The sequence below is a fragment of the Lichenostomus cassidix genome, chromosome 4 (genome assembly GCF_008360975.1).
Source record: "Lichenostomus cassidix isolate B80296 chromosome 4, HeHo_3.0, whole genome shotgun sequence".
Lineage (NCBI taxonomy): Eukaryota > Metazoa > Chordata > Aves > Passeriformes > Meliphagidae > Lichenostomus > Lichenostomus cassidix.
The window spans coordinates 31,073,832-31,093,101 of NC_139484.1; the positions used below are offsets into that span (position 1 = coordinate 31,073,832).

The window sequence follows — 19,270 nt, forward strand, 5'->3', positions numbered from 1 at the left end:
TCAAAAAAACTACTTTTTGTTTGAACTGTAATAATTTCAGGCTTTAGATGTGTTGACTTCATAATGTAGAACCTCTTCAGTAGTGGGAAGAAATAAATATGCAGTGAGCAGCCACTGCTAGCCTGTCTTGAGGGGCATATTTCCATCTCCCCAGCCTGTACAAACCTGATGCCAACCTCATAGCAGTGCTTTCTCTCCTGGCCATCCTCAGAGAGGTGGGAGGCTGAACTGGTGACACATTTTAAAGTTATAATTCTGAGGTAGCTTCTTCTTGTAAAGCTCTGTGCTATTCATTTGGAACAGCTTGAGCTTAGAGACACTGTGAAACTGATCCAGAGTTTAAGTATAAATTGGAAAAAAGACTGAAGTGCAATAAAATGAGGAATTACGCATTTTTCACTTGATGTTTACAGTTCTTGCAATGTTGGAGGAGGATCTGTCCTGACAGGGAAGTGTACCAATTTGTAGTTCTGAAAAGAAGGAATCAAATCCAATTAAAATATATTTCTATCAAAATAATCATAAAGTAGTGAGACCACTTCAACATGAAGCACTGTTTACTAGAAGAGGAATAATTTTTTTTGAGATGCTTCTGAAATTGCAAATGTGGTCATTTAAACAATGGGAAAAGAAAAGCATATCTACAAATATGTACAAGTTCAGTTGTGGTCATAGTTGTAGAATATACTCTCTTTCAGGTGAATAAGCTTATAGGTTTTTTTTTTTTTTTTGTGAAGGAAGAGAGGCTATAAAAAGGTCCCAGTTCAATTTAGACAGTAATTACAATAATGCAAAGGTTTATTTTTGCAAAACTATCAAATTAGCTGAACACTTCAGGCATAGTGTATGTCAGTCAAGTATGTTTGTCAGAATTGCTTCTGAAGACAAGATTGCTTCAGAATTACAGGATTTAGGTTTATAGTGTGAGACTGAAGAAGATGTAAAATCAGTTTTGTTTTTCTAGTCTTCTACAGATTTTTGTTCCCTTCATTGCAAAGATTTCCACTTCAACAGAAAAATAACATCTAGAGACACAGTTGTAGGTGGCATGTAGTTATAGTCGTACAGTTCTCTTTAGATAAGTTGGAAGTAAATTTTTTGAAAAGACTTCCACCAACATGTTCATAACTGTGAAAAAGATAATTGAGTTTTTGTGCAATTAAAAAAACCCACAAAAACAACCCAACAACATAAACAGCTACAACAACTTCAGAGAAATACTTAGTGCAGTTGCCAACCTCATCTATGATTCCTACTAGTTTCATTTGCAATGTTGGAATCAACACAATTTTTGGTGTTTGGAGAGAGTTAATGGTTTACTGAAGAATTTAGGTGGAGAAAATTTACTTCTTAAGTATTCTTTTAAGCTTGATTTGCAAACAAAATGCATTATCCATTCTTGAAAATATTATCTAGTTTCTTCAATTAATCTGCAATTAATACCACATTTAAAGGTGGCTTGGCATGAATGTATTTATTACACAACTGTGTAATTGTACAATGTCAAAGGATGAATAATAACCTATGTCTATATCAACATCCAGAAATATGACTGTATTGTAGAATGTAACATCATGTTTTTGTCTTAATACCTTTACTTGAAGGAATGTTTATTAAGGAAATGGTAAATTCGGGTGTGGATACTGATAAGGCTCTTACATTCTGGAATTTAACTTAATGGTACCAAGTATTGTTTGATTTGATTTCTCAAATTGTGGTAAATTATTAATTTCTGGCCTCAGTTTCAGTCATAAAGGAATGTAATGCAGCAGTGTTAAGCTAGGTTAAAGTACTGCCAAAAAAAACCCCAAACCAAAATAAAATGGCTATAATTTGAATTCTCTAGGGCCAAGTTAAGGATTAAATGAACAGAAATATTTTTTTAAACCAAGAGAGTGGATCAGTCATTCTGTCAATTGTTTGCCTTTTAATTTTCTCCAAAGTGTTTATTCAAAATTATTAAACCGTAACCAAACCATCAACGTGTCATTTTTTTACTCCAAGTTTAATAAGTCTTAGGCAAAGCTCCTGATTGTTGTTCCTTTGATTCTTATTTTCTGTATATAATGGCATTTTTCTGTTCAATGGGGTGGACTTCTGCTCATTATGGCTTAGTAGAAAGCAATGATTTAGAAAGCTTAGCATCTTGTCTTGCAGTTGATAACTTTTTTTTTTATAATTATACTGTTATTTAGACCTTCACTGTTGAAATCTGAGGTAATGATATGTCATGTTTTGCATCCTAGTAAGTTTTAGTTCTGTAGCCTTAAATGCAGCTGCTTCCAGTGAAAATATGTTCATGGCCTTTTAAGATATTTTTAATAAATCATGAAGCTGAATCTTCAGATGCTTTCAGCGTTGAACTGAGAATACTTCCTTTTAAATATTAATGCGGTATCTAAATTTGTTTGTCAAATGTTGCACATGAAAGAACTTCTTTTAGGATAAGAAGTACTTACCAAAATAAAATCAACCTTTGTGTTTACCCCACCCAAGTTTCAAAAACATTTCAGGTGCCAATTAGTAAGGTCTTTAAATACCGTTATTTTTATTTTAGGAAATAAGTTCAAGTGATGAACTCTGTCGGGTGACTTGAGAGGAAGGAGATGCTGAATGTCAGTAGATTTCTGTTGGCTTGTATTTGCCAAGAACAATTCTTTGCTTCTGTCTTTTTTTGACTTGGCAAAGCAAATCATTCATTGCTGCTTCCCATGTATGGCTGCATGCTCTTAATTCCTAGGCTTAGTTAATGGTTCTTACATGAATGCATATACCTGTTTCTGTATGTCCCAAATGCTTCCTATATCTGTCATGTATATTACCAGATGATTGGAGAGTGAGGAGATTTAGACTCATGAACGTGTGTTATTCCCCCTCCCTGTTTTGGGAAGCATTGTTGTGTTGGCTCAGCTCTTTGCCAGCCTTTCTTTGCCTTATCCTGTCCTCAGGCTGGTGGCTTCCTGCCACCCTTACATGCCCTCTGGTGTCTGCCCAGATACCACTGTCGGTACAGGAAACCAGGGACATCCTTTCTGAGACCCTCCCAGGATGTATGTACTGCTTGGAAATTTTCAAGATGTCAGCTTTGTTTTCTCATGATTCTGCCATGGGAGCTCCTAGAAGAAAGGTCCACCCTTCAGCACCTCTTCCTGAGGGAGACCAGTCTTTTATCTCTCCAGCCAGAGTGTCCATGCAGCCTGCCCTTTAGTTACTGTATGCAAAATAAAAAGGTTTTACTTTCAGATAAAGCCAGTCTTTCTGACTATCAGCTGCTGAAGTGCAGGGCTCTGGGTAATGCCAGAAGGGCTGAACAGCTCAGGTAAATTGTCCTGTGAACAGCCACCTCTATCCCTGTGGTTTCAACAAAATCCTGTACAGCTCCTTATTGCTCCTGGTAAATTCAGGTCCTCTTAATCTACTCTGTAGCTTCCAGAATCCATGTTCTGTATGCCTGTGGTCTTGGCAGATGTTGCTTCTTTCAGAGAAAGAGGAATTTGGCAACAGGAGAGGATGCTGTTCCTGGTGTGCATTGTTTGCATTGTTACACTTTTCCATCTTTAGTGAGGAAAACTGCTTAGGCTGAGGTCTGTGACAGATGTGGGCTGCTGTGTTCTAAATTTTGTGGTAGATAATGAAAGAACAAATATGGAGAGCGCTGTGAAAATCTTGGACTGAAGGAGTTTTAAGGTATTTCATGGACATTTGCACTTGTGTCAATGTAGTATGAAAAAGTAATGTTAGTACCTTAGATTTATGTGATTTCTGTACATGCAATAATTATAGTTGTGGTACATATGATAGCTATTCAATAAATAAATACATATTATGATTTTGAATTTCATCTTAATTTATTGATATTGTAAACTTTTACTCAGTCATCTGAAAGCTAATTTAAAACAAAACCCCAGACATGATTTCTCTGCGGAGAAGCTGAGTCCAATGTGTCTGTATGACACAAGGGAATATTTCAAGATAATGTGACTTTTGCAAGTGATTTCATAAGACAGGTAGAGTCAATGTTCTTGGGTTTTTTTGTATAGGTATCAGCTTAAAAATTAGAAAGTACCAAGTAAGTAGTTTTGATAGATATTCTTAATTTCACTTTTTAGTTTACTTTTTAGCCCTTAAATGACAATAGTTGAAAAAAAATGTGGAGGTGGTTTTTTTGTGCTGAGCATGGCTTCTTTCTTTGTTAGCTTCATGGAATTGAACGACTGCACCAGGCAAGGAACATATTTCTGGTTTGTGCAAGAAGTTTCTTCTGTTATTGCCTTTTTTTTTCTTTTCCTTTTTGTCCCTGGTATTTTTCTGTTACGTGTTTGGAGAATTTGGATTGTTGATTTAGGTGGTAACAATAGTTACAAGGGGAATTTAGTCTTCAAAATTATGCAATGTTTCCAACAGAATAACTAAAAAAAGGGAAAAAGAATAAAGGTTAAAATAGTCTGTTTAAAATACTAAGAAATCAGTAGTTAGTGTGGCTCCTTTTACAGGTTTTCTATTTTTTCTCTTTATGTTATCATCAGTTGGAAGTTTTTTCCAAACCAGAATGGAAAGAAAACCATGTAGACCATTTAAAACAGAGCCAGTCATCTTGTATGCAGTTCTCCAAGCCTTCCCACTTTCTTTCCTTCAGTAAAGGTGGTGTGTGTATGTGTGTGATGAAGCAGTTTTTACACTGGACTGAGAGAGAGTTTCTTGATTGTGTAAGGTAGAGATTGCCCTTGGCCTCTTCTAATCTGTTTCCTCAAGAAACTCAACAATTCCTTGGAGGAAGAAATGAGGCAGTAAATGTAGTCATCTTCTTTAGGTGCTCACATAGTCCTTAGCAGCTGAAGCAACCAGTTTTTATTGGTGCAATTTTAGCCTTTATAGACACAGCTTAAAATTGGTCAGATTGTCCCTAGGTGCCAAATATGAAATACCTCTTCAACTCAGGCTTGAAAATGTCTGTCTTAGTCTCTTAACTCTTCTGTTGGTGATGTGACAAATAAAATATTAGGCTGTCACTATTATGAGATTCCTTTGAAGCTTCAAAAATTTTCTCCACAGTTGGAAAGATGACATGAGAAATTTGCTATCGCAGTTGGTATTCAGACTTTGGAGAGACATTGTTTTGTACTTGAGGCTGCAACCAGCATTTTTCTTGCACGCAATGTTTTTAGATTTATTTAAGTGAAACTAATTTCTCTTATTACTCAAGAAACAAAGTACAGCATGCACCCAGAAATGGAAATTCTGAGGTGTATTTCATCCTTGATTACATGCCCTGAGAAGATCTAAGCCTCATGATTGACTGTAGTACAAATTCTGTTGGATATTCATCTTGTGCTCGGGTTTTCTGTGGCTGAGGTTCACGAGGAAGCCTCTCTGCTCAAAGGAGCTCATGGAGGTTTCCCCTTTAGTCTTAGATAGAGGCAAGGATATTGCTCAGTAACTAAGGGCTCCTGTGCAGACATGTGTGGTTTTTCTCATGCATGCAGGAGTACAAAAGCACTCAGAGTAGGTGGGCCATGAAGTTTCATGTGTCAGCAAGAGGACCTTGAATACTTGATATCATACGTGATGCTATTAAGCCTAAAAAAGTCTGTGATGTTTTTGCTGCATGCTTTTGCTGTGAAAACAGGTCCAATTATTCCTAATAATGTAACAAAACTGATACAAAACCTTTTGCATATATAACCACAAGAAACCCCTGTGGGATGAGGGTTTTTTTGTTTTCTGTTTTGGTGGGTTTTTTTTTTTTTTTTGTTGTGGGGGATTTTTTGTGTGGGGTTTTTTTTTTTTTGTTTGTTTGGGGTTTTTTTTGTTTTGTTTTTTTCCTGCTTTGAAAACATGCTGCCCATGCAGGAAGGCTACATTTGTCTTCCTTTGCTATCTTTTGCATGATCATAGCAATTTCAGAAAGTTGTTCGAAAAAATGTATTTTTTCTTTCTCAAAAGGTATTTTTAAAGGTGTCTTAAATTAACAGACTTTCTTATTACTTTGTGGATTGTTGCATTCAATACTGAGCTTCTTGGTTGCAGTGGTTTGGATTTTTTGATAGGAAGTTAGAAATAGTTTATTTCCATTCACCAATAACTTCAGTTGTCAAAAAAAACCTAACCAAATCCAGGAAGTGGAAAAAGTGATTATCTTTGGGAAATCTTGTAGCCTTTAGTAGTATTTGTAAAGTGTACAAAATTACATTTAATTCAGTGTGAGTATTTGTTTTAAATAACATCAACTCTTCTGGATAAAAGAGCTTCAAGAGTTTTACAGTTTTGTTTTATTGCTTTAAGACAGTAAAATAACTTGTCTTTTAATAATCAGATTTTGTATAATAGGTGAAAGTTTCTCGTGTATGTTAGCATTGTGTGACTAAATTGAGTTCAGCATTCAGTTTGCTAATTTGCTTTTTAGAGAGCTTGATCTGGGCAGGTAGGAGGGGCACGTGTTAGTAATGGGAAGGTTTGCAGAATTGCCTGTGATTCAGTCCCGCTGTCACTGGAATTGTCAGTGTTGGAGACTTCAGATTCTGACAGATTGGTGTCATAAGCTGTGTGTCTACTGACTCATCGCCACTAATTTTTCCACCAGTCACTTTTGATGAAGGCTACTTTGAAAGAGTAGTTACAGCAGCTGTTTCAAATGTATCACGGGGAACATGCATGTTAAACACAGTAACACTGCTGATAGAAATACTGCTATCCGTGCTATCGTTTTTGTGATTTGTTTCTGTGCCAGTAACATCTTTCTTTATACTGGTTAAAAAATGAGCAGCATTTTTTTCTTGACAAAAGCAAAACCAAAAAAGCCACAAAAACCCCAGAACAAACAACAACAACAAAGAAACTGCAACCCAAAACCACAAAGCGAGAATAATTTGAATATTGCATAGATGCTGTTGTCATGCTTTTTATATAACAATGCCCAGTTACAAAACTCGTGTTGTGCTGCAGGACAGAAGCATTTAAGACTCTCAGTAGCTGCCCTGATCCATCTCCAGCCATATGCTACTGTTCATGAGGTGGCTGTGTATAGTGGCATTAAAGTGACAGATGTCAGCCACAGATAGTGAGGCAGGAATAGGGGAGATGATTCTACAAAATTACCAGTGCAATTTCTCTTACCTTCTCTGTGTTTGGAGAGTGACCTAGTTTGGTGGGGTGTCTTTTTTACCAGCCTGAGATGGATTGATTAAACAAGCTTTAGTAGTAGTTGTATTTGTCCCATGTGTTATTTTTAAAGTAGACACAAATGCATTGTGTGCTTCTAGAGTCTCAGAAACAAATCATCCCTTTAAGGCCTATGAAACTGGATTTCTCAAGCCGTGGCTTAAAACTTGCTCATTAGAAGCTTCCATTTCCTTAAAAATTGTCATAGCTGAGCCTTGGCAGCTGCCATGGTATTAAATCAGGTTCTGAGAAAAAGCAGCCTTACCACCCGTGACAGGCAAATGTTTGTGGGATTTATTAAGTGTTAGGTCTTCAAACTGAATCATTTAAATATATTTACCTTTAGGCGCTATACTAATGACCTCAGGCTATATCTGGACTATGTTTTCATTCATTTTAATACAATTTAAAGGAGGTTAAGTTTGGATATTCTGGGTAGTCCATCTGTGCTGTTTAAGCAATGACTTTGCATTTTTTCTGCATCATAAATTCCTAGGCAGTTTATCAGCAAATGAAAGCCATATTTTACTATGCTCAAGTGGAACTGTAAAAGAAAAATGCAATCCTAGGTGACTGGGAGAGAGCAAAATTCCTGTAGCATTTTGATGCTGTGCTTCTTTCCCCAAACTGTTTAAAATTACATTGCCTTCCTAAGTGTCTAAAAATGTAAAGTTGGGGTGAGCACAGAAATTGTCAAATGAACTGTTTATTGAAAAAAATTGTATTCAACTAATAGTCCAAGACATTGTTGCTTGAAATATAACAGCCTTCAATCCCCTCAAGACCCACAGATTAAATAATGTTTGTGGAATCCTTTGTATGTGTGACTGATTGAAACAAATGTTAAAAGTCTTATTTAAACACAATGGGTTTGGATTGATCAATTGTTAGTTGTTTTAAAAAGATACATAAAGAAAAAAGCAATATAAAAATACTGAATAAATTTGAGTGATTTGCTAGATGACAGAATTAATCTCTGTACATTTAACTAGAAAGCTGCAGCAGTAAAGAACACATTTCAATGGTTTTTAATTGTTTATTCATTAATTAGGCTACAGAAAGTGAGGCTGGTGATATGGATCTCAGTGGATTGCCAGAGACAGCAGTGGATTCTGAGGATGATGATGATGAAGAAGACATTGAAAGGGCATCAGATCCTTTGATGAGTAGAGATATTGTTAGAGACTGCTTGGAGAAAGACCCAATAGACAGGACAGATGATGACATTGGTAAGTATTGTGATGTAGTAAGATACTGTCGAACATGTTCTCCTTCACCTTCAAAGATTTGCTTATTGAGCATGTGCTTTTATTTTAATCATTGGCCTTTGTAGTTGATAAGTTTAGTATTTCTTATTTTTATATATATATATATAGTGAACAAATACAGCCAAGGAAGAAGAGGAAAATGTACATAATATGGATGAAACCTATCTTCAGCTTCTAATTGATATCAGAACAGGTTTATGAAGTAAATGTCATTGAAAACTGGAAAACAGACAGAACCTTGGCAAAGTCGACATTAATGCCGACATTAATGTCAGCACTGCTTCTCACAGTATATTTTTAATTGTCAGTTGTGACATTGTGACTTGACATTTGTGGTAAACACTGGAGCCTTTAAAACGTTAACGTAAATGTGCATCTAATCAAACTAATTTGCTGTGTTAACATACAAGTAAATATATTGAAAGTGAAACAGAACTAGAATCCAAATTTTAATCTAATTTGTTTCACTGGGTGAGATTTTTTCTTTATTCAAGTATGACTAAATGGTGATTAAGGTTGATTATCAGATGATTAAGCAACTAGAGCATCTCTCTATGAGAGGAAGGTCTAAGAGAGCTTGAGACTGTTCAGCCTGGAGAAGACTCAGGGGATCTCATTAATGTGTACAAATACCCTGGGGTGAGGCTGTAAAGATGATGGAACCAGAGTCTTCTCAGTGGTGCCCAGTGAGAGGACAAAGGGTACAAACTAAGGTGCAGGAGGCTCCATGAGAGCACGAGGAAATGCTTTTTTTCACTGTGACTGAGCACTGGGAGAGGTTTCCCAGAGAGAGAGGCGTTAGTCTTCCTCCTTGAAGATATTCAAAAGCTGTTTGGATGTGTTCCTGGCCAACTGGCTATAGGTGGTTCTGCCTGAGCAGTCAGGTTTGACCAGATGACTTCTGGAACTCCCCTTTGACCACAACATTTCTGCGATTCAGAGTAAATAAAAATTAGGGAAAAGTTGGGGTCCTATTCAACTCTTTCAGTGGATGTTTTAGATCAAACTGGATGCAAAAATGTATTTAAGGCATATATGCACTTGGCAGGACTGCTAAGTAAAATTGAGTCTGTAGTTAGGAACAGTATAAAAAATGAAAATACAGGAAGTTCACTGTTGAGAACAAGTGCAGCTCAAGTGCTTGTAGAAGACAGAGCAGCAGTAGTCACCTTTAAGACAGTGATCCTGCCTTGGTCCATCTAAATGGGACTTCGTGAAACCACCAGAAAATTATGAAGTATAATTTACTGTTAATCATAACCTAGGAGGACATGGCTTTACCAAACAACTTGCTCAGTTTTGTGAAATTTGTGTTGCTGGGTTTTATATAGTCCTGTTCTAATCATAATGAAATTATTGCCTGACTGGAGTATTACAAATATCATTGGCTGTATTCAGAACTTGTGGTTGCATTACAATTCTTCCATTATGCTGACTTTTACTTTGCAGGGTTTCTGTTGATGATATGACCAGCCAGTCCGTGTCTACAAAATACCCAGTAATTAAAACAGGCCACTGTACATGATTTATTAGTATACAGAAACGATTGTGCAGCATTTTAGCTTAAGCAGCCTCAGGCATCTTGCTGAAGAACTGTCTTTACTGTGCTTTGTTGTTTTGACATGCACGACTCAGTGGGCTTTTTCTCCTTCAGAACAACTACTGGAATTCATGCATCAATTGCCTGCTTTTGCCAACATGACAATGTCAGTGAGGAGAGAGCTCTGTGCTGTCATGGTGTTTGCAGTTGTGGAGAGAGCAGGAACTATTGTACTAAACGATGGGGAAGAGGTCAGTAGAAGTTGCTTTTGACTCTCCTATTATACCAAATATCCCAGATTCCATAGGGTTAAGGTCCTCTTTTGTTACTTTGAAAAAAAAAAAAAAAAGCATAACATTCAGGTAAATCAAGCCTCTTTTTGTTCTGGATTTTCTGAAAGCTTTTGTTTAAGTATTCACACTTTTCTCATGAAATAAAAACATAAGAAAACATTCTCTGTCCTGCACAAAATGCTTCCTGCCTATTTGAACTGATTTGGGGAGTTTATTTCAGTGTTTAAGTGCAGTTTTAAAACTTTATTTTTTTTTTCACAGTCTTACATTACCTCTTTAACATTAAAGATAAACTTAAGATCCCAGTTTTCTTGAGCTAGAGATAGCTGTACATTTGAGGAAAACGAGCCTGTAAATTTTTTAATAGGTGCTAAAAGATAACTTTTGCTTTAGAGCAATTGTGAGAGTTATATTTATGCAGTATGATATTAAAAACTTAAGTGATTTGGTCTTCATGTAACCTGTAATGTTTGATTTGTAGCTGGATTCCTGGTCAGTCATTTTGAATGGCTCTGTGGAGGTGACATACCCTGATGGAAGAACAGAGATACTGTGCATGGGGAACAGTTTTGGTGTTTCCCCCACCATGGAAAAGGAATATATGAAAGGAGTGATGAGAACCAAAGTGGATGACTGCCAGGTAGAGTGTCTGTAATACATGCAAATTCACACCCACATAGGTTTGTGCAGCTCAATAATGAGACACAGTTTTATTTTAAACTGAATATATGTAAAATCTTCAGTGGGTAACCCTAGGCACTAGTTGGGCAATATGCCTCCTGCACACCCACAGTCTGGGGTATTGAGTTATCTTTATCTGGGTAAGGGAGCAGTTTGGATGAAGATGTTTGCCCACATCCTTTTCCAGAATGTGAGGCCCATCAGCCTCTTCCATACATGCATTGCTTCCAGTAGGATCTCAAGGTCCATTAGCCATTACAGGCTCTTTTACTTCTGCAGCTAATAGCCACTCTTCCTTACTCAACTCAGCTACTGAATATCAGAGTAATACAAACTTTATCTCCCATGGTTTGAGTGAAAAATCTCATTTTGGCTAATCTGACCTTTCAAGGAAAAAGCCTTGACGTTTGTTGTAATACAAGCAGTCACATGTAAAGAATGCTTTTCATAACAATTTGTGTACAATGTTGTCTTTTTCTAATTTGTTATAGTTGATCTTAATTATATTTGCATAGTGTAGGTATTAGGAATATTCCTAAGATATTTATTCTTGCATTTATTCTTGGCTGAACCGATGATTGTAGAAAATAATTTTCCTGCTGTATGCTTTAATCCAGAAGTAATTTGTTTCTGTGTGCCTGCACTCATTAATTGAATAAATGTTAGGTTTTTTAATGATTGAATTCAATAATAACAGCTATAAAAATGAAGATTATTTACCAAAACAATAGGCACAAAAAATAAAAGCTAGGTTTTCACTTCAACCTTTTAACCCTTCTAAACACCACAAAGGAGCTTTCATGTAAGAAAAGAGGACTGGCTAGGACACTGAGCTTCATCTCCAGCAGTGGGAAGGTCAAAGCAGCTAAACAAAAATGGCTGAGAATACTAAATCATATTGCTCTGATGGATCTTGGTCTCCTCTAACTGCAGGATTATAGTGGCAGTACTGTGCTTGTCTATTTATCTCCTTGCTCCAGCTGAACTGTTGGAAAGACAAATTTGACTCACTGCAGGTTGAGAAACTGCTTTATCTTGTCTATTAATAGAGTACTTGCACCTTAAGTCTGAATGCTTTTCTGAAGATTTTGCCTTTTAATACTGGTGCGCGATGATTCTTTCCAGTTTGTTTGTATAGCCCAGCAAGATTACTGCCGCATCCTCAATCAAGTGGAAAAGAACATGCAGAAGGTAGAGGAGGAAGGGGAGATTGTGATGGTGAAGGAGCACAGGGAGCTTGACCGCACTGGAACAAGAAAAGGTCACATTGTCATCAAGGTAAAAGGACAAGAGAGTCTCTTGCAAAAATCTGTGTTCTGTAAACCTCTTAACTTGGCAAGGTCCGGGATTAGTTGAGATATATATTGTCAAAATAAATGTTTTTAAATAGGCTGTTAATATTTCTAGATCTTCTTAATGATTATGCATGTTGACAACTAGGTGATTTCTGTGGAAATTAATTACATAATTTTTTTACGTTTCTTATCACGATGGTCAAGCTGTTTTTGTTTGCTTAATTCATCAGTTAATGGTTTTATAGGATATATTGGTAATTTTATGGTATTCTTTCTAGTGTGATGAGTCTTCAGTATGTTACACGGAAACAAATTTGCATGTGTTGAAAATCTGTTTAAATAGCTATGTTTGGTTTTTTTTTCAATTTCTTGTTTTCAATAGGGAACAGCTGAAAGGTTAACAATGCATTTGGTGGAAGAGCACTCTGTGGTAGACCCAACATTTATAGAAGACTTCCTGTTGACGTATAGGACATTTCTTTCCAGCCCAATGGAAGTGGGCAAGAAGTTGTTGGAGTGGTTCAATGACCCCAGCCTCAGGGATAAGGTTAAAATCCATTGAATTATGTACTGTTATCATTTGCACTGAAATATTAGCTGATAAGAATAAAATATGCTTTAGAGAGAATGACCAAACTGAATAAGACACAAATAGATGGTGACATTTTAATGGCAGAATATATGGCTAAAAAACTAAGAACATATTTTTCCTTATTTTGTTTAAACATTACTGTGTTCAGGCCAGGTAAATTGCCCATGTTTTTACATTGCTTTGTTTTTATAACTTAGTTGCTTGCATGTATATGGAAAGCTCATTTTCCCAATAGTCAGTATTTTTATTTAATGTAACTCAATAGAATTTTATTGTGTCTCCAAGTTTGAGCATGTAACAAAATTCTGTGTCTTCTGTACATAATACTACTTAATTCAACTTGGCAAGCATGTTGTGATTTTTTTTTTAAAGAGACTAGAAAATTCATGCATTGTTAAGAATCCATTGTGCTTTATGTAGCATTAAAAAAAAGGCCACCAAGCCCAACCCAAACACAAGAAAGCAATCCAGTATCCTCTTCCCTAAACAAAATTTCCATGATGGAAGATTAAGGCATATCCAGTTTTGGCACACTGTCTCCTGAAGCTATATTGTGCTTCAAACTGTATTGCTCTTATATTCTCTTGTATGCAACTTTCTCATATGTAAAAAAATTACTAAAAATTTCCAGATGCCTTTTCTTTTTGTAAATTTGAACCCAAGGGAATTATATTAGTACAGTAAAAGAGAAATTTGGGCTTCAGCTTTTATTTAAATCTGGATATTTCTTCTAGAAATGTTAGTATAGCTGTGCCTTGATGGAGGATAGGCTTTGCAGCTAATACTGTTCAGAGCTGTAATACTGGAATTCATCTTCAAAGTTATGTTGCTTGTCCTCCAATGGACAAGTCCCTCAGCCTCTGAAAGCATGAGCCAATACAGTTGCAGTTGCTTGTATCAGGTCTGAACACAGAACAGCTCTTTGTTCTGCTGTCCCAACAACCAACCTTTTCTGACCTCCAGTAGCACTGACAGAAAGGTAAGAGGCAGAGAATAGCTTGACACAAGAGGAGATAAGCAAGCAGAAAATAAGGAGTCTGGAACATTTTGGCTATTTTGTACTGGGGGCTGCTAGGCAGCGAGGAGAGCACAAGGGGTGAGTAAAACTACCTGGGAGGATCAGTACTCAGGAGTATTCAGAGTGGGATGTTGGACATCCAGCCTTAGCGATGACTTTTGCCCTGCAGCAGGGTGCTTGATTTTACAGCTTTAATCCTCTTTTAATGCTGTTCCTGATTGTGACTCATGTAATGTCATTCCTCTGCAAGTCAGCATTCAGCTTCTTCCAGCTCAGTGTCCTTTGGGTGTAGATCAGGAAGTCCCAACTTTAAAAGCAGCGTTGACAGTGAAGCTGTTTCTGCAGAGGTTTAAAATACATTGCGTGGTATGGCTTGCAACTTCCCAGACAATTTTAATAATCTGCAATTACCCTAAATTTATCCAGACATCGTCTGGATCTTCCAATGTCATCCACAGTAATGAAAAGTATCAGAGCTGTTTAACAGGAATGAAGTTCATCTTCAGTTTCAAAGGTGCAAAAATCTCAAGTACGTTCCTGTGGCTGGGAGCTGCAGCATGTAGAGCTGGGTAGTTGCCTTCAGTTAGAATCTGAACTTGAGCAGTTCTGAAGTGCTTGATTAGTTTGGTTATTAATTTCAGCAATTCTTCTGAATTCATTTTATTTTCTGGGGTGAAAGGAAAACTACATAGAAAGTGTGAGGGTGGCAGGGGTTGGTTTTGCATGCCTGGTGTCAGACGTTTAGCAGAGGTTTAGATTTTGTACAGACACAAAGAATGGACAGGGGTTAGCATTAGCTGATTAAAATTTGTATAAGACTTCTTTCCTGTACTCTAGGTTTTGAAACGTTTAGAGATTTATCCATACTGATTTACTTTCCCAGCATAAAAGAAGAAATGCAGCTGTATTTTTAGAGGTAGCATTGAGTGGCAGAATCGTTTTGGATTCAGCAACTTTTTAAAAATAGCATGAATCAATATTAATTCAAGACATCAAAACTCTTTTGTTTTGTCAGGACAAGTGCTGCTGATGTTCCAGGTCAAATCACATCCTAAAAAAGAGAATATTATAGTTAAAACATGTAGTTTTAAAAAATGCAGCTTTTATTTTGTTGCTTTACCTTCATTAGTATTTATTAATAGTATTCCTTTAGAGATTTTTCCTAACAAACTGTAGAATACCAGCTAAGATTCCTCTCAACTTGATAATCATAATTTCTTGGGGGGAGTAGCTGGTGGAGAGAAAGAAGGAGTAAGTGGAAAGATTGACTCTAAGGAAAGGAATTGCATGTTTTTGCTGTTAAAACCTCTTTCCTGCTTCTTGCAATAGCTCCTTTTTCCTGCCCTCTAAACATATAGTTGCTCTTTTATATAAGAGTTAAATGCCAAATGAAGTTAACGGTGGCACATTTAAAGACTTATGAAATTCAAGAGCCAATATTAAGCCATATTGTAAGCTTTGTGATCATGGGCTTGAAGAACTAAGCAGATTTGGAAATGTACATGAACAGGAAATTGTTTTAAGTCAGAAATAGATCTGCCTCATACTCTTATACCTGTGTGCACTATTCCCTACTCAAATTTCAAACAAATTTGATACAGCCAGTGTTAATTTTCTGACTTGTGGTATTTGTTATGAAACACAGCATACCATTGCTTATACAAGTGAAAACAATTTTAATATTTCATTTGTTCTATTCTCCTGAAAAATAATTGCATATTAATAAAGTTTGATTTAGATGTGTATATATGTATATGTAAATGTAGATATAATATTTAAGATAGCAATGGAAATTTACAGGGCCTTTAAGGAACAGTATTTTTAAAGAACTTGGCAGTAGTGTTGCTCTGAGTATTCCAGCAAAATGTTTATAATACTGGTTAATTTTCAGGTTACACGGGTAGTATTGTTGTGGGTGAACAATCACTTCAATGATTTTGAAGGAGATCCTGCTATGACTCGATTTCTGGAAGAATTTGAGAACAATTTGGAGAGGGAGGTAAGAGTGAGGGTTTTTTCCTGAGAATTTGGGATGACTGGGAATAGCCAGGCTGTTGTTACATATCACTTATTATGCTTTTCTCTTGTAGAAAATGGGTGGACATTTGAGGCTGTTAAATATTGCTTGTGCTGCTAAAGCAAAACGAAGATTGATAACCTTAACAAAGCCATCTCGAGAAGCCCCTTTGCCTTTTATCTTGCTGGGAGGGTCAGAAAAGGGATTTGGAATCTTTGTTGACAGTGTAGATTTTGGAAGCAAAGCTACAGAAGCAGGCTTGAAACGTGGAGACCAGGTATCTAATTTTAAAATGTGTCCCTCCATTACCCTTCCTCCCCTGCCTTTTTTTTTTGTTTTGTTTCCTTTCTCTTCACTACATGAAAATAACATTACTTGTTTGAATTTTTAGATATTGGAAGTGAATGGTCAAAACTTTGAAAACATTCAGCTGACAAAAGCCATGGAAATCCTTAGAAATAACACTCATCTGTCTATCACTGTGAAAACCAATTTATTTGGTGAGTTTTCACTGTTTGTTCTAGTTTTGATAGAGACCTAAGTTGTTTTTTAAATAGTTTACAGTAGTTTTGTTCGAAACACTTTTGTACTAGACAGAATAGAAAAAGGAAACTTGAAGGTCCTAAAATACCTTGGTTCATAATTGCAAAGAAAAATTTGTGAGTAGGGACTTATCTGAAGTGACTTCACTCTCACGAGTGTATGTTTCTGGATTAAGAGGAGCTACTGTGACCATGCAGCTCAAAGTTAAAAAAATGCGAGTGTAAATACAATGTTTAGCTCTCTCTCAAGAAAGAAGCCTCTTTGGGCATTTCAGTTGATTAGTGGTCTTACTCTGTCTGCTGAATTTACTGTTTTTCAGCCCACTAGGAGTATAACAAGCTCAAAGCTATTACTATCTTTCCTGCCACCTAAGTGAAAAGATTCTTGTTACACTGTATCTCTTCTCTACATTTTTCCCTCTAACAAATGCTAAAGTAGACATGGAAGAGTCTTCAAGCAGCTCAGGACATCAATTAGCATCATGAGTAATTAATAGGTTGGGGGTTTGGTTTGATTTTTTACCACTGAGTACTTGGATTACTCATATAATTTGGTGGTGTGTTCCCTGAGTATCTCTTTCAGGATCAGGTTCTTCATCACAAGTAAGTAGGGCAGAATATTACCACAGCATGTCACTGCACTAACTGAACATATAATTTGCCTTTTTTTGCTTTGCAGTAAAGGTTCTAATATTTCAATTGTTTCTAATAATTAAGACATTTCTTAATAAATCTGCATATGCTTATTTAGTTCTGTTTCTCTGTGTGTAAATTCTGTAACCATCCTTCTTACACTGGATGTTTGAATGTCATGTGTTCCTTTAGTGCTTTCAAGATGAAACCTGATTTCTTCCTTTCCTCAGAAGTTGTATTTTTCTAACTTATTTGTACCTTGTGGCTTCACCGCAAATACTGAAATCAGATTGCAGCACAGTCTCAGAGCAGTTACTTTGTGTGTATTGCATGCAGAATTCCTTCTCCACAAATCCCAGAAGGAGAGTTTTCTTTTTTCAGCAGCATCTTCTTATCTGTAGCTAATTTCTCTCTCCAGCCTCCAAGTCCTATTCAACAGGACAGTTATTGGCTGGAATTACTCTCCTCCACTTTTGTGTGTCTTATTTCAAGCTTGTGAAGTCTCTTGGTGATTTGTTGTACCTCTGGAAATTAGAGAGTATTAAGGACAAAATTAATAAATAACAGTAAAACGTAGCCCCTAATACTCATCCTTGGTTAGTTGCCCTTGCTTCTGTGTTTTTCTACAGTTCCTTAGTTTTAATTATCTCTTTTCATTTATTGCAAATCAACTCATCAGAGGATTTTTCTCTGTTTGTATGGAGAGTTCCTCTCACACTCAGAATACATGACTTGCTCTCCAGTCCACTTTTGTTTGATTTATTTAAATATATCAGCATTTTTTTGAGGCTCAAAGTTGCAGTACAAGAATGAATTTACAAATTTATCAGATATTTCTGCCTCAGAGATGACTCTTTGCTAGGGAGCTGAGGGAGAATGAGATTTTTTTTTGGTATTTCTGGCAGATGGATACAACAGCCCTGTCAAACATCCTAGGTGTCTCAGTAGTCTCCTTTGTTATATTTTCCTTATGACTTTGTTGCTGTTTCCCCTCTGATGTTTTTGATCCTGTTGCTAATAACTTCTTGTCCATCGGAGAGCTTGTGTTGCTGCCTATCTGTTTAAACCTTCCTTCTCATTTGTATTTTTCTGTCTCACTTTTGTCTAACCTGCTTTTTATACATGTTGCTATTTAGCAGAAGCCTTTGTCCTTAGGGTGAAAAGTCAGATTCCTTCTGTTGATACCATCCTTGTAACCATGTGGGCACTAGTGTATTTCTGTTCTAGGCTGGGCCAATTAACTTTGTGATTCACATTACAGAAAATGAATGTAATTTTTAAAAGCAAAAATGTTTTTTAAAGTCTTACACCTAAATAAATTTAATACTGGAATTGAGAGAATATCCTCATGTTTTAAAAGTTGATTAATATTAAGCAGGTCTGGTGCACACAGCTTTCTTTTACATTTTGTCCTTTTTCTTCCCTCCCTTTTCCTGTCTTGTGCAGTTTTTAAAGAACTCTTAACACGGTTGTCAGAGGAAAAAAGAAATGGTGCCCCCCACCTGCCTAAAATTGGTGACATTAAAAAGGCGAGTCGTTATTCCATCCCTGACCTTGCTGTTGATGTGGAGCAGGTAATAGGATTAGAAAAAGTAAATAAGAAAAGTAAAGCCAACACAGTTGGGGGAAGAAATAAGTTAAAGAAGATACTTGACAAGACTCGAATAAGTATTCTGCCTCAGAAACCATACAAGTGAGTTTATTTCCTCCTATATATTTCCTCCTATATATTTCCTCTGCATTAAATTTTAAGAATTCCTAATGAACTTACAGTTTGTGATTATACTTTTTCATTTATTAATAGAAATCATGCTTATATCTGAAAAAATACTAGAAAAAACTGTTCTGAATATTTCAGTGAGCATAGACTGCTAACAGTGCAGCTCGACATCAATTTGGATGTATTTTGTTTCTTAAAACAAATAATACAGATAAAGTAATGACACAAATACTTCTTAATGTCATTTCCTGTTTTCTTTTTAGAGGACTGTTAACTGAAATTTTTTCAGAAGAATTCTACAAGCAGGTTACTTGCAAATTGATATGAGCAGTGATTTCAATGTATGCACATTCCAGTGGTCTATGAGAATTTCTATGTAGTGCTGTAGAGCAGACTGAGGTTCAAATTTTAACTTGGGTTCTTTGATAGAATTGTTTTGTTTGTTTGTTTTGTTTGTGTTTTTTTTAATGAAAGCTAGATATGCTGTCCTATGGCTTTTATTCTATGAACACA

The 19,270-nt window shown here is 36.2% G+C and overlaps 1 protein-coding gene across 7 annotated transcripts in view; it reads left to right on the forward strand.

The window, feature by feature from the left end:
• The window catches only part of RAPGEF2 (Rap guanine nucleotide exchange factor 2), a 179,761-nt gene that overhangs the window by 133,961 nt on the left and 26,530 nt on the right, over positions 1-19,270 (forward strand). For all 7 annotated transcript variants that reach the window (XM_085058610.1, XM_085058603.1, XM_085058606.1 and 4 more), the window contains 9 exons: positions 8,210-8,387; positions 10,081-10,217; positions 10,741-10,899; positions 12,066-12,218; positions 12,618-12,782; positions 15,737-15,844; positions 15,936-16,139; positions 16,254-16,362; positions 18,484-18,730. In XM_085058610.1, coding sequence (XP_084914736.1) covers positions 8,210-8,387; positions 10,081-10,217; positions 10,741-10,899; positions 12,066-12,218; positions 12,618-12,782; positions 15,737-15,844; positions 15,936-16,139; positions 16,254-16,362; positions 18,484-18,730 — 1,460 coding nt within the window. The remainder of the gene's footprint in view (positions 1-8,209; positions 8,388-10,080; positions 10,218-10,740; positions 10,900-12,065; positions 12,219-12,617; positions 12,783-15,736; positions 15,845-15,935; positions 16,140-16,253; positions 16,363-18,483; positions 18,731-19,270) is intronic.